Source organism: Rhincodon typus, chromosome 17 (genome assembly GCF_021869965.1).
Source record: "Rhincodon typus isolate 14 chromosome 17, sRhiTyp1.1, whole genome shotgun sequence".
NCBI classification, from domain to species: Eukaryota; Metazoa; Chordata; class Chondrichthyes; order Orectolobiformes; family Rhincodontidae; genus Rhincodon; species Rhincodon typus.
In genome coordinates this window covers 34781638-34797905 of record NC_063348.1, presented here as the reverse complement: position 1 = coordinate 34797905, position 16268 = coordinate 34781638, and the positions used below count along the sequence as shown (strand labels likewise).

Here is a 16268-nt window from a genome sequence, read left to right as displayed (position 1 = left end):
GCAATTTGTACACAGAAAGCTCCTACAAACAGCATAGAGTCATACAGCACGGAAACAGACCCTAAGGTCCAACGAATCCATGCCAAACATAATCCCAAACTAAACTAGTCCCACCTGCCTGCTCCTGGCCCATACCACCACCACCCCCACGCCACCAACCTTTTCTATTCATATATCCATCCAAATGTCTTTTAAACATTGTAATTGTAATCACATCTACCACTTCATCAGGAAGTTCATTCCACACACGAACCACCCTCTGTGTAAAAGATTTCCTGTTATGTCTTTTTAAATCTCTCTCCTCTCACCTTAGAAGTGTGTCCCCTAGTCTTGAAATTCCCCATCATAGGGAAAAGGCAACTACCATCAACTTTATCTATACCTCTCATTATTTTTATAAACTTCTATCAGGTCATCTCTCAACCTCCTATGCTCCAGTGAAAAAAGTCCCAGTCTATCCAGACTTTCTTTATAACTCAAACCTTCCATTCCCGGCAACATTCTGGTAAATCTCTTTCTATCAGATCATTTGTTCTTGCGGTATTGATTGATACATAAATAATGTTCTAGATACTGGAGTGAACTTCCCTGCACTTTTTCGAGTTGCTGAAGAATCCAAAAGAATACCATTCTGTAACTTGTTGCTAATAAGGTCAGAAATCACACAACACCAGGTTATAGTCCAACAGGTTTATTTGAAAATACAAGCTTTCGGAGCCTTTTCCTTTTACTTATAAATTCTGTGTCTGATATTACCTCTCTCACGAACACCTGAAGAAGGAGTGAGGCTTTGAAAGCTCGTGTTTCCAAATAAACCTGTTGGACTATAACCTGGTGTCGTGTGATTCCTGACCTTGTCCACCCCGGCCCAACACTGGCACGTCCACACATTGTTGCTAATAGACTGCAACAATGTTCAAAAATTTGAAACATTCATATCAAAGCATCCTACTCATTCACTTCACCACCAGCATGCAGAGTCAGCAGGGTATAGTAGCTACAAATGATACAGTAACTTGCTATTCTGTAATGCCTTTCCTTCTCTGTTGCTGGGGCAGAGGCATGGATCATCAGCTTTCACGGCACTGTACCCACACCACCTGGACTCCAATGGTTCAAGACGGCAGCTCACCATCACCTTCTCCAGAGTAATTAGGAATGGGCAATAACTACTGACCTAGCCAGTAATATTACATCTGATGAAGCATTTAAAAAAAAACAGACTGTAAAAGTGCGATGAGGCATGACTGAATAGGCAGCATTTTTGCCTCAGAGTTGAAGATCCTGTGGTTGCATCCTACATTAGAAACTTGAGCTCATTGCCCACACTGACCCTCCCAGTGCAGAACTGAGGTAGTGCTGCACTGTAGGAGGAGAGCACTGCACTGCCAGAGGGGTAGTTCTAAGGAAGCACTGAACTGCCAGAGGGGCAGTATTTAGGAGTGCTGCACTTTCAGAAATGTTATTTTCTTTATGAGACAATAAGCCCAGGGATATTTGTCCTCCCAGTTAGATGTAAAAGATTCCACAGGACTATTTTAAAGAAGAGAGTGGGAGTTATTCCCACGTTCATAGGACTGATATTTTTCCCCTCAATGAAAGTCACTAAAACAAATTATCGATTCAATATCATGTTACTGGTTATGAGATCTTTCTGTGCACAAATTGACTGCCATATTTTCTAAACCATTGTTTCCTAATTGTACAAATCAAAATTGCTTCATTGGATGTGAAGCACATTCTGAGGTAAAAGCCATCACAGAAATGCATGTCTTTCTTTCTTCAGAAAACTGGTCCACAATGAAATTGACTTTTTTTTACTGTGCCAATACACTGCATCAGGCTTTATCACTAAACCCAAAACTTAAACCATGGGAGCTAAAATTTTACTCCCCTCACCTCCAGACATAAATCCTCTTCTGACATTTCATCTCTAAAATTATTTCCAAACTGTTATAGCTGAGAAATACTTAGTGCCTTCAATGCACATTCAATCCTAACCCAATCTAGGCCTATATGTGACTCAGTTCCATAACAATTGGATTGAACTTTACTTGTTCTCTAAGTGAATCAGCAAGCCCCTCCTTTATGAAGTTCCTACCATCACTTTAGTAAAGGTACTACAGATAGGTAATAAATGCCATCAATGCCATCCAGTGAATGAATGAAGACAAATCTACTTTACTGCCATTTGCCATCTACACATAAGTTTTCACTTACCAACACAATGATTTTTTTCTTCTTTGCTTTCGGTGGCAGTTGTAAAATTGGTCTCACAAAATCCTCACTTGAACTTCCAATGGTCTGTCCTGTCCAGTCTGAAATGTCACTTCAGTTGGAAATACAAGACAGCCAAAAGGTAAACCTACCACTGCTTCTGCTGCTTTGACATCTCCTTCTAACTGTGTTTTATGCTTCATGTATGTTTATAGTTGGAGAGCAAAATCCAGATGTGATTTCATTGCTCAAATTTTGTTGAAATTTTAATGATTACATTGAAGTCTAAAGTAATGTCCCAGACATACTGTAGTGGCCGAGAGAATAAAATGCATTACCTGGTATCAGTATGACTAGTCTGATGCCAGTCTGCGTCTGCACCAGTATTGGTCTAACTCATTGCTGTTGCTGCTTTAATTTAGCACCCAGTGGTGGTGCCACTCAGCAACCAAAGTCAATCTGACTCAGTGCCCAGTGTCAGTCTAATCTATTCTGCTGCTGGTCTCTCTCAGTGCCCAGATTTAGCCTAACTCTGGGCACAGTGCTGGTCTAACTCACACCTAAAAAAGTTGATTTTTGACAAAAAAATTCAAATTTTAAAACAGTTTCTGTTCCAACTAATGTTTAAAGTGATCCTGCTTTTATGATACCCACAGACAATGAGACTGGGAAATTAATAATTGTGAAATAAGGAAATGACAGAGTAGAACAGACATTTTGTGTATATCTTTACTGTAGAGGACACAAATAACATCTCCAGAATATTTGAATATCAAGAGGTAAAATGGAAGGAGAACCTAAACCAATTACAAAAAGATAGTGGGTACATTAATACAACTAAAAGGGTTTTAAGTTAATTGGTAGATGCATTTGTTACAATCATCTAAATTCTCTAGATTCTGGAACAGTCCCAGTGTGTTGGAAAACCACTAATGTAATGCTTCTTTTCAGGAAAGCAGGAAACTATAAGCCAGTTAATCTAATGTCATTCATCTTGAAGATACTAGAATCCATTATTAAGGACCTAATAGAATGTCTCTCTCTGACACCTCCTCCTACTGCCCCTTTATCAAAGCAGTAGTGGTAATGACCGTTACATAGCCGAAGCCAGGCGCCAACTCTCTGACACCTCCTCCTACTGCCCCTTTATAAAAATCTCTTGCGTTTCCTATACCTCTGCCCTCACATCTTCTCCCCCCAACAGAAATAATTACAGAAACCTCCTTGGCCTCACATATCACCTCACCAACCTCTGCATCCAACGTATCATTCTCCGCCACTTCCGCCACCTACAATCCAACCCCACAACCAAAGAGATATTTCCCTCCCCACGCCTATCTGCCTTTCGTAAGGACCACGCTTTCCCTCGTCCGCTCCACACTCCCCACTAACCTCATCACCCCCGGCACCTTTCCCTGTAACTGCAGGATGTGCTACACCTGCCCTACACCTCCCCCCTCACCTCCATTGAAGGCACAAAACAAACCTTCCACATTAGAGAGGGGTTCACCTGCACAGTTGGCCTACTCCATTCGCTGCTCCTGATGTGGCCCTCTCTAAATCGGTGGAATCAAGCGGAGACTCGGAGACCGTTTTGTGGAGCATCTGCACTCTGTACGCGACAAACAACAACACCTTCCGGTCGCGAAACATTTTAACTCCCCCTCCCACTCCCTGGATGACATGTCCGTCCTGGGTCTCCTCCAGTGTTACAATGACACTACCCGCAAATTGGAGGAGCAGCACCTCATATTCCACCTCGGGACCCAACAGCCCAATGGCCTAAACATGGATTTCACCAGTTTTAAAATCTCCCGACCCGCGACTTCATCCTATATCCAACCCTCCCTCTCATCCCCGCCTCCTTGACCTGACACAACCTGTCCATCTTCTCTCCCACCTATCCGCCCCTCCCACCTCACTGACCAATCCCCAACATTCCCTACCTGCACTCACCTATCACCATCCCACCTACCTTCCCCAGCCCCACCCCTGCTCTCTCTATTTATTTCTGATCCCCCCTCCCCCTCCCCATTTCTGAAGACAGGTCCTGACCCAAAACATCAATTTTCTTGCTCCTCTGATGCTGTCTGGCATGCTGTGTTCCTCCTGCTCCACACTGTTATTACTGGCTCCAGCATCGGCAATTTTTACTATCTCATAGCAAAATCAACATAGTTTGGTCAGTTGCGTTTGACTATATTTTTAGAGTTCTTTGAGAAGGTAATAAAGGAGGACCTGTAGAACTGGTATATTTGGATTTCCAAAAACATTCAATAACATGACACAATCAAGATTATGACAAAAAAAAAGTTTATGCTATGGTGGTAACATACTAACATTGTTAAAAATTAGTTAGGTAACAGGAAGCAAAGAGTAGAAATATTTGGTTCATTTTTAGGTTGGCAGGCTGTGACTAGTAGAGTAATGTTAGGAATCATTGTTGGAGCCTCAACTATACTGATTACTTGGATGAAGGGACTGAAAGTATGATAGATAAATTTGCTGATAACACAAAATGGAGAAAATTAAGAGGACAAAGGGATTCAATAAGCTTAGGTGAGTGAGCAAATGTTTGGCAGATGGAATATAATGTGGAAAATGTTAACCTGTTCACTTTGGTACGAAGAATAGCAAAGCAGTACAATTATTCGAATGGAGGGGAGACTGTAGAACTCTTAGGATCTCGGTGCCCTGGTAAATGCAACATAAAATGTTGGTAAGCAGGTGCAGCAAGGGATTAGGAAGGTAAATGCAATGTTGGCATTTATTGCAAGGGGAATCAAGTGTAAAAGTAGGGAAGTGCTGCTACAGCTGTATAGCATCATAGTGATACTGCATCTGGAGTACTGCGCACTGTTTTCATTTCCTTACTTAAGAAAGGACATAACTGAATTTAAAACACTTCAAAGAAAGTTCACTTGACTGATATCATTTTCACAGTTTGTCACATGAGGAAAGGTTGAACAAGTGGGACCTATACACGTTGGAGTTCAGAAAATTGAAAGGTGTTCTGATGAAACATTAGATCCTGAGTTGGCCTGATAAAATGAATGCTGAGAAGATGCTATCCCAGTGGGAGAGGCTAAAACTAGGGGAATACCACTTTAAAAGTAAGGGATCTCCCATTTATGATCGAGATAGAAGAGGTTATGTTCCCATACGGAGTTCCTCCCCAGAGTCAGTGGAGGCTGGGTCATTGAATATGTTTAAGGCTACAAGGCTAAAATAGAAGTTTGATATACGGGGAAGTCAAGGATTGTGGGCTGGAGGGTGGAGTGGTGGTGGAGGTGGTCAGACATAAAAAGTGGAGTTGTGTCAAATCTTATCAATTATGTTCTTAAATGGTGGAGGATGCCCATGGAAGCAAATGACCTACTCCTGCTCTGATTCTTGTGTTCTTGTGTGAACGTTGGAAGTTTACCTCCAACTGCCTACTCTCCTGCTTCAGCTGTGACATCCAGACTCTGCTCTGTAATCTGATTGTTCACAGTCAAGAACACAAAAGACTGTGATTGGTAAATGTAGCAGCCAATCATAGATTGAGGTGAGGTGGTGGAGTCATTCACAGATTCCTATTGACATATTGCAGCGGCATTCAGGAAATTAATCAAGAATCTGAAGACATTTCAGATAATTCAAGTGAGTTTGCTATCATTCCTCTGGAAGATAGAGATTTTGGAGGTCACTACCCAACTCATCTGGCCATTAGTTGACCTCAACATCACTGGCCAAGGGAACATCAATTATGGATTCCTGCTCCTTGTTACCTCCTCATCACCCATGCTGGAAATATGGAGATGATATTGGTTCATTGTCCTCCAAATTTCAACAGCTGGATGTCATAGCATAGACTTGCATATCGAAAGTGGTCCGTTGGATAAGGCAGGAAAGGGCAGCTACCTTAGGTCGAATGGCAGCCACCGGGAGAGGGTTAGGGTTGATAGATGAAAGCCTTTGTCTTTGGTGAAGACTCCAGAACAAGGAGGAATAACTTTAAAATTAAACTTAGGCTATTCAACGAGAATGTTAAAAACATTTCATTGCATATTTTGGAACATTAAACCACAAAAGGCTGTTGGGATCAAGAGCCAATTGAAAAATTCAGAATTTTTGCTGGGTTCATTTATGAAGTGTTATGGAACTAAGGCGTGTGGATTGAGATAAGGTATAGATCAGCTTTGATCTTTATTGAATCTACTATAAATGGACAAGGTGTGTATGTGTCAAGTTGTGTGTGTGTGTGTGTGTGTGTGTGTGTGTGTGTGTGTGTTTGTGTGTGTGTTCTATTTTGGAGTATGATACATCGTTAAACTAATTGTGCTTTCCAAATGTCATGATGTTCTGAGTTTATTAGCCTAATTAAAATTCAGCTACTGTAACCCTCCAAACAAAAACAACAAAAATGATCATCTAGTTGGCTAAAAGGTTAAACAGCCCTCCTGTTCCTGTGCTCGTTGAAGTCAGAAGGCAAATTAGAGATGAAAAAATTCACAGTTGTAATTGGATCATAGCCAGTGACTAGAATTGAGATACAAATCAATCATGATATCAGAGAATGACTGGCAGACCAGTGCGGGTTGAAGGCTAACCCCTGCTCATGTGACTTTACTGAATGAAGTTTGTCACATGTTTATTAATTTCTAGCTTCTAATATTGTTCCAACAGGCGGAAGAGACTGAAGGACTGCCTAACCCAGTGTGTGGTTTGATGCCTCTCAAAGACCAGAGGGACTTTTTCCAAGAAATTTTCAGTCACACAAAAGCTAAGAAACACAGCTCACTGTTCCAGAAAACTGTTGATGAAATGGTAAGATTGTAAGGGACAAGCTAAAGGCGCTAGCTGGTGAATGATGCCAGACAGTTGATAAATAAATTACTTTTAAAAATATACGTATGTGCGTGGACATGTGTTTATGGTAGCAAAAATAAAAGACTATTTTGAAGAAGAGCAGTGCACTCTCTGATGTCTTGGATGAATGTTTATTCTTCAATTAACACCTAACACCTAAGCAGATTATTTGGTCACTTATCTCATGTGGTAGCTTGTTGTGGGTAAAGTAACTGCCACAGTATTTAAATTGACAAATGACAATGGGCATAAGTTAGCAACACAACAGTTTTTCAAATTATCTGATGCACTTCTACTCAAAAAATAAGCCATCACCCTAAACATACCTTCTGCAAACTCATGAGGCTACAACTAATGCATTTCCATTGCATATACACAAAGCTGGAGCATTTTAACCAGGCAGATGTTTACTGCATCTCCAATCTCAATTGCAGATTTAAATTGAACAATTGGTGTTCGGCATAATAGCATCCAGTACATTTCTGGTCAAATGTATCTCCTAATCATATGTAGCATTAAACTAGAGATTTCAGATTCATTTTCAAGAAACTCATTACCTCAGTGATTTCAAGTTATCCTAAATTGCATATAGTTGAATGTTCCATTGTTGACAAGTTTAAATTGGTTCTGTCTTCTTTCCAGCCTCTTTTTTTTTCTCTCTGCTGTGCATTCACCTTCTTCTCCCTACTTTCAGCATGAGCATCCTCCATCTTTCATTGTCTTCCTTCTATCCCCACCTGTTCACATCCTTTACTTTCCCATACTCATTGCAGCTGCTTTAACCCTATTGTTGTAGCCTCCTCATTTTTCCCCACTCCTCTTTCACCACAACCGTATTGCCACCTTTGCCCTCTCTTCTTGTGACCTCATTCACCCCACCCCTTACAATATCCTCCTTCGTCCTTATCCTTCCTTACCCCACACCCATTCAACATCTGCCTTCCCCGATCCCCAGTTCTTGCAGTCTTCTCCTTCCCCTTGCAAATTCATCTTTTCTTCCCCCCTCCCCTCCCCACTACCCACATTCGTCCCCTCAACCCCCATCTTCTTTACCCGAACCCCCACTTTCTTTACTCCCACTCCCCACCTTCTTCTCCTGCCAACCTCTTCCTCAACCCTCACCCATCTTCTTCCCTACCCCCATTGTAGTTTCTGCCTTGAACTACATCACTTGCAGCCTCCTTTCCTTTACCAATCCCTTGCAACCTCTTCATTTCTCCGTCAACCCTTGCAGCCACAACTCATTCTACCACACCACCGCCTCCCCCCCAAAACCTCACCTCCAAAAGTGCATTAGACATCCTTTAATGTCTTTGTTTGTTATAGCCTTGGAGTGTTGAAAACACACTGTGCTGGTAAACAAATCCCTTTTGAGAGGACAATTTAACTCACTTGAGAAAAGTAACTCATCAGCAGGTCAAAAGCATATGGTCAGAATGTCCATAAAATTCCTTATTTTGGACTGGGATATTGCAGACCTCCTAACATAATTCAAAATTTTCAGTATTTGTTGTTATAGTTTATAGATTCAGGTGTTTTCTTTCTTTATTCTTTCACAGGATGTGGGCATTGCTGGCCAGGTGAGCATTTATTGCTCCTTTCTGATTGCCCTTGAGCCGAGTTGCTGACCCATTTCAGAGAACAGTTAAGAGTTAATCACATTGCTGTACATCATTTATAAACCAGTCTAAGATGACTGGTTTCTTCCCGAAAGGTCATTAGTGAACCTGATGGGTTTTTATGACAATTGATGGTAGCTTCATGGCATCTTTACCGAGATTAGCTTTCAATTCAGGATTTTATTGACTGAATTTAAACTCTACCACCTACCTTGGTGTGATATGAAACCCTGTCCCCGGAACATTATTCTCAGGCGTCTAATTATTATTCCATAACATTACGACGACACCATCACCTCCTTAGATTCAGGTGTTTCTGACATAGAAAAGCAAACTATTAAAATTTGCTTAGCAGTTGGTGCGGTGGTCAACAGAGTCTTAACATTTCATAAAGCTAACAGATCCTCAAAGGATATGGACTACATTAAACCATCACAAAGAAGAACCGGCCAAAAGAGGAACCGGAGATAATCAGCATTATCTAGACAAACAGTTGAAAGCAGCGCACAGAGACAGTCAACATCATGTAGAAGAATGAGTAGAGGAGAACTGGAGGCAGTGAGAAAAATGTAGAATCACTATTATCACTCCAGGGACTCCCTGTCTGAAACGGATTTCAAAAAAGTCTTGGCTCCAGAAATACTACTAAGTTAATCATTAAACCCTTCATATATAAAGAGCGAACCCACATGCCACTCATTCAAAACCCAAACTCTAACGTACATGATGTTAAAACATCATATAAATCACACCTCCCCACAAAGAAGAATGACAATGTATCCTCAACAGGCATTTTCATTAACCCTCAGAAATTACTTTAACACTGTTTCTATGCCACATTAACAGCAGCAACATAATGAAATTAAGCATGCAGGAGAAAAGGCCAGAAACAAAACTAAAAGCTGATTGAATACAACTTTGAATACAACAACAATTCAATGTTGTATGAGCAGAGCCTTTAAATTTACTTAGCAGAAATGGCAAAAGATTAGCTCTGGCAAGTACTGCACCTTTCATACTGCCCTTCCATTAGTGCAGTGCTCCTTAATTACTGCACATCTGATAGGTCACCTCTCCTTCAGTACTCCCCTCCAACAGTGGTCGGCTTCCTCAGTACTGGCCTTTCAACTTTGCAGTGCTTCCTTTATTTATTCACTTGTGGGACATGGGTATCGCTGGCTGGCCAGCAATTACTGCTCATCCCTAGTTATTCTTGAGAAGGCAGTGGTGAGCTTCCTTCTTGAACCACTATAATCCATGCAGTATTGGGAATGTTACATCACATGCTTAAACCTCAAAAGACATAGTTTGACCCCATAGCCCTCTCTTCAGGATTGAGAATGTGATCCAGTGAAATATGGTTGACAAGTGTATTGTGGCAGTGGAAAGATTTTCTTACAGATCATTTTTTATTGAAGAAGTTTGATTTCTCAATCTGCCAGGATGGAATTTGAACTCACTTTCTCTGGATTTCTGTTTCAGTAACATATCTCACTATCCCGCCTGTACCACAAATTGATCAGTAATGATCTGGTTGCAGTTGAGTAGATTTGATGGACTCTTGCTGACTCTGTAACAGAATCTTGGAAACGTACTGTACAGGAGTAGCCAATTCAGTCTGATGTGCCAATTCCAGCTCTTCGAAAGAGCAGTTTACTCAGTCACACGTCTGCATTTTTTCTCTAACTTTCTAAGTTCCTCTTCCTCAAATACTTGTCCAACTCCCTTTTAAAGTTATTTATGGAATCAAGTTCCACCATCTTTGCAGGTAGGGAATTCCAGATTCCAGAAACACTGTCTGTGCATAATGTGTGGTCATGTTCCCAGGTAGCAGGTATCTAATGTGCTGTTTTTATTGAAGGTGGATGAACTGAATGTCCAGACTGAAGCATTCATGGCATCACTTCAGAGAGTGGAATCCACACAGCATCTAAACCTCAAGGTAAAAGAAGTAAGACAGCCAGTGATAAACCTTGGAAACCCTAGACGTCTTTAAGAAGTTGGAATTACGTTCTGTTGAAGTATAGAAGATGATTGAGAATGTTGGAATCTTTTGAGAGGGATAGAATATTCCAATTGTGTTTGCTTCCTGCATATTGACTGTGGAATTCATGACCTGTTTGTTATCAACCATACAACTCGTGTGTAAAGTACATTTCCAGATGTAATTTGATTTATTTTTATGTAATGTAGATAAGGCACTATATTGGCCAGATTCTACTGCCCTAACTGTGACAAATTTATCATTGCTACCATTATTAAAGTAAAATTGCAGCAGCTTATGGTGAGAAAGAAATATAAATTGCAAATTGTCAAAAGTTAGTGGACGATTTACTCTGTGCCATAATTGGATCACAAAATCAGCAGAATGTCCTCAATCTCCCTGTGAGTATCAGGAAATTAAGGCATTACAACATTAAATAACCATTAGATTCACCTTGGGAATTTATGGCTGCTACCTAACCATTTGAGATCCCTCCTCAATGAACAGATTCATGCAATTCCTGACCTAACCTGCCTGAAAAAGGAATAATTGAAACTGTGAGCTTCCGTTGCTGCAGGCAGTAAGTTGTTCCTTGACATTTAAAAATTTTTTTTTTACTACTTCTTTTCTTTCTTCCTCTATTTTTCTCTCTATATTTTAATCCAGTCTTGCTTTCCTTGTTTTAATTTCTCTTTCTGTTCGTGATTTCATTTTAGTTTAAAGAAAAATTATATCTAAATGGATTAAGAGAGAGAAAGAAAAAGCGGAAGCAGAAAGAAAAAAAACAGAAAAAAAAGATATCCAGGAACAATTTGCTACCTGCAGCAATGAAAGTTCACAGTTAATTCTAATTTACCTGATTTTTCCTGTTTCTTTCTCCACCCTTAAATCTCATTTGTTAATGGATGGACATTTGGCTCCCTCATTCACTAAACTTGTTGACGCATTTGTGCTGTTTTCAGTTCATGCCCCTATCAGTGGTTGGACAAATTAAGTTTCACAGATCTCAGATTGTTAACAGTACAGGAACAGACCATTTGGCATTTTGGTCTTTCACCAGCTCTCTAAATAAACAACATATCTACTGCCATTCTCCTAGCCTCTCCCTGTAACTCTGCATGCTTTTCCTTTTCAGATAAAAATCCAATTCCCTTTTGAATGCCTCAATAAAACCTGCCTCCATCTTGTTCTCAGGTCAACTACTCACTGAGTGGATTTCTTCTCATTCTCCATTATTTCTTTTGCCAGTTACCTTAAGTATGTCCCCTCTCATTCTCGCCCCTTCCATGAATGGGAACAGATTTTTTCCTATCTACTATCCAGAGTCCTGAAGATTTTGAATATCTCTATCAAATCTCCTCTCAACCTTCTGTTCTCCAAGGAAAACAAGTGCCAACTTCTCCGATATATCCACAGAATTAAAGTTCCCTGGAACTATTCTTGCGAGTCTTGTCATAAAGAGAAATCGTACGCTAAATTCCTTGAGAAAATATTGAACTTTTAAGTAGGGCTTGCATTTTGTAAAAGTAAACTAGACAAACCACAAATACCTGAAAATATAAATTCAGTGGCTAAAAAGCTAAAATCCTTTGTGGATTCACTGAGTCCCAAGAGAAATCATGGAATGTTGCACCTGATGACCATCATGGGAACCAGACAGCAATCTTCAAAAGGACAGATGTTGTTCACAAAGTGGCACTGTGATCTCCTGTAGGTTGTGCCCAGACTGCAGACATATATGAGTTGAAAGAAAGACAGTTCTGGGTGAAAGATGTGTTTATGTTTTACCCTTTCAAGAATATTGTAGAAAGGGACTTAAAAACTAACTGAAATCCTTGGTCTCTAGGTGTGAGAGAGCTGGCATGCTAGTATATAGTGTGTGGTTCAAATTCCATTGTGATAAAAAGTGCTGTTTAGGGGTACAGCTGAGCATTTCCAATAGATACCCTTGCGTGTGTAGGTAAAAATAAATAAAATCTGTCTGCAGAAAGCAAGTCAGTACAGTCCCTTTCAAAGAACTGGGCAAACTCCTTTCAACTAGTTGCAAAAACAAGACACTAAACAAAAACTAAAAGAACTGCAGATGCTGTAAATCAGGAACAAAGACAGAAGTTGCTGGAAAAGCTCAGCAGGTCTGGCAACATCTGTGAAGAAAAAATCAGAGGTAACGTTTCGGGTCCAGTGACCCTTCCTCACCTTCCACCCTCCCAGCCAGATTGTTATCAACTCCTTTGTCTAAACAACTGCTCTTTTCTCTCTTTAGGCTCTATCCTTTAAAGTGTTGTTTGCTGCCTGTTCCATCACCCTTCCTATTTTCTGTATATAAACCAACATTTTCCCAGCTACCGTCAGTTCTGAGGGAGGGTTAATTGCCAGTTGGCACTATGAGAATTGCCCACTATAGTAACTGCAACATTTCACAATCTACTTGTCATGGACATGCCAAACACTCTCTAGCACAGAAATTGTATTATCCTTTTAAACTTTTATCTTTTTGGACTCATCTGTCATTTTAAATCTGTGTGTATGTGTGTTGTATTTTACCATCTTTTCTCAATCACTAGTAGCTAATATACTGTTTCTTTCACTCAAGAAAACCTGCTTAAATTGTTTCCATCTATTTGTAAATACGTGTGCTGGGAAAACATAACCACAAAGAAAGGAATCCTTTTTAAATTGACCTCCTGTATTTAACCAAGAAATGGATTGATTAAAGAAGGGGGCAAGCCAGTTTATCTCTCCTCATCCAAGATCATAATGAGTTGTAGACTCTTGCCCATGGACTGTGTAACAATCTTTCTTGCACTTTCTCTAGTGCTTGTACATCTTTCCTAAAGTGCTAGGCCCAGAACCGGAAGCAATGCTCCAATTGGAGCTGAACCATTGTTTTTAAGCCAGTTTAATATAACCTCCTTGCTCTTTGAACTGATAGATGAAGGAAAATGTGTAACGAATAAGGCAGGTCATGATATGCCTACTCCAGCAAATTATTGGCAAATATAAACCTTGTTAATTTTTAATGTTAGTTTGTGCAGCATGCATGTCAACATTTGTCTGGCAGGCTCTGCTGATGCATACTCACATATAGTTTAACGTTGTTAGTACTCATGCCTCAGAGTCAGAAAGTTGTGAGTTTAAAGCCCCCCACTCCAAATATTTGTGTGCCTAATCCAGGTTGACACACTTAGTGTAGTATTAAGAGAATGCTGCATTGTTGGAAGAGAGGTGCTAAAGGAAAACTGCACTGTTGAAGGGGCAGTACTAAGAGTGTTGCACTTTTAGAAGGACAGTTATGACAGACCACGATATTGCTAGAGGGGCATCACTGAGAGAGTTCTGAACGGTTGGTCGTACTGTCTTTTAGATGAGGCATTAAAACGAGATCCCGTCTGCTGTCAAGGAGAGCTAAACAATACCATGGCACTAATTTGCAAAAGTGCAGGGTGAGTTTTCACTGACCAATATTTACCCCTCCATCAATATCACAAAGGCAGATTATGTGCTTATAGTCATATTGCTGTTTGTGGGATCTTGCTGTTCATTATCTGAACTAGCTGCCATATTTCAAATGTTACAACAACTTCCCTACCGATTGTGCCAGCTGTGTTTCTCCAGCACTGTTTTTGTTTCAGGCTTCCGCACCCACAGTTCTTTGTGTTTATGTTACAACAACTTTAAAAAGATTTGGAATGTCTTGTGGTTGTGAAAGACCCTTTATAAATGCAATTTGTTTTCTTTCTTTTCATCCAATGTCAATTTTTATTGATTAGGCATCTGTGGAGTGCCTTTGTAGTATTTTCCCGCATTAAAGTCACTGCATAAATGTAAGTAGTTGTTGCTAATGAGTAAAAATGCTCTAAGCAATTAGAATTGTTGCCACCCTTATGTAACATGTTTCTTTAATGGCCCTTCCTCTAAATTTCACTATTAAGTTCCTGCTTCCACCACTAGTGTGCACCCTTTACCTGCTGAAACCCAACTAAATAGCTAAATACTGTACACAAATACTCTAAAACTAGAGCATTAAGCATTTTACCACTTTTTTTCTGTTCTGATGACTTTGTGGTTTAGGAGGTTGAGCTTCCACTAATTGCATTGTCACAATCCAAGTGGAAACAGCTGAATTAGTATGAAAGATCAAGGAATTTTAAATGTAAGTTAAGTCCAACTATTTACAACTGTCTCTCTGCAATCTTTTACATTGGTTCATGATTCAGTTTGTTCTTCCTATGACCCTGGGTCATGATTCTGTCAATTGCACTGTTTCTGGAAGAGTGTTTAAATTGTACTCATTTTCTTCCTGATACAAGTGAGCAAATTTTAAAAGCTTTCCTGGATGAAAACATTTTGATTTACGAAGAACCTGATGACTGTACAATATTGCAACTAGAAATGGTAGAGTGTAGTTTTTTTTTATAAACACTCAATTTTAGTTATTTTAAATCAGGCTACGCTCAGGTGCAGGACTGAATATCCTTCTAAAGTATTTTCAGAATATTAATGAATCTTCACCAGATTATCCCACTTAAACATTGCAATGAATACTTACTGATGGAACGGGAAAGAAATTAAGGATTATATACTATTATTCTGTTGCAGAAGAGTTCATGTTTGCACTTGAAGAATTTTACCTTTTCTGTGCTTTAAACTGTAGTGATTGTTTGTATTATGCATAACACAAATGAAGGCGGTAGATTCTGTTTACTTAAAGTTCTCTAGTACTTTCGTTTACAGGTAAAACTAGTATAGACAGTACAGTGGTATCTCTAGACACACCTTTTGTCGGGAGTGCTGCAATCTAGAGTAACCATAGTCTCAGGTCATGTGATATCATGCAGGTAGTTGGCTCATCTGAATGTTAAGCTTCTTAAAGGGACATTGCTTTTAAATTATTAATGTCAATCTCCTTTGTTTCATTTTCTACAAGTGAAAATACAGAACTAATTTTGCTATCCAATATTTATACAGAGACAGGAATTATAACTTTTTCAACTATAGAAATAATGGTTGTACAGAAGAAGTTTCAGAATCTGTATATCATTTTGGCGCTTTGACAACACTGCCAGATCTTGTCACGGTGTAACCTTCAGGGCATATGGTTTTTCCCCTTTGACTATTCATAATTTGCAGACGTTTGTTCATGTGTTTGTTGTCATCTTGGCACTCCATCACACTGTTGTTTTGGTGTATTCTTTAATGTTTGCTGTCCACAACTGGCATACTGCAATTCCCTTCAGCTAGCTTTTGTTCCTCCTCAACATTGTTCCATTGGCTGTTGTGAATTGGCTCACTGCACAATTTGTATACTTCTGCAGATAACCATGTTTCTATTGTGGGGTGTGTGACTCCGAGCTTTCTTGTCCAAGGTTCAGAAAAGATTTACAAACATATTGCCAGGGTTGGAGGATTTGAGCTACAGGAAGAGGCTAAATACGCTAGGGCTATTTTCACTGGAGTGTCAGTGGCTGAGGAGTGACCTTACAGAGGTTTATAATATCATGAGGGGTAACGTCTTTTCCCCAGAGTGGGAGTCCAAAACTAGAGGGCGTACGTTTAAGGTCAGAGAGGAAAGTTTTAAAGGGACCTGAGGGGCAATG

The 16268-nt window shown here is 39.9% G+C and overlaps 1 protein-coding gene across 1 annotated transcript in view; it reads left to right on the top strand.

Annotated features, from left to right (window-relative positions):
- Positions 1 to 16268, top strand: part of LOC109920160 (inositol 1,4,5-triphosphate receptor associated 2-like) — a 95945-nt gene that overhangs the window by 56895 nt on the left and 22782 nt on the right. The window contains exons 16-17 of the mRNA XM_048607345.1: positions 2260 to 2359; positions 6886 to 7026. Coding sequence (XP_048463302.1) covers positions 2260 to 2359; positions 6886 to 7026 — 241 coding nt within the window. The remainder of the gene's footprint in view (positions 1 to 2259; positions 2360 to 6885; positions 7027 to 16268) is intronic.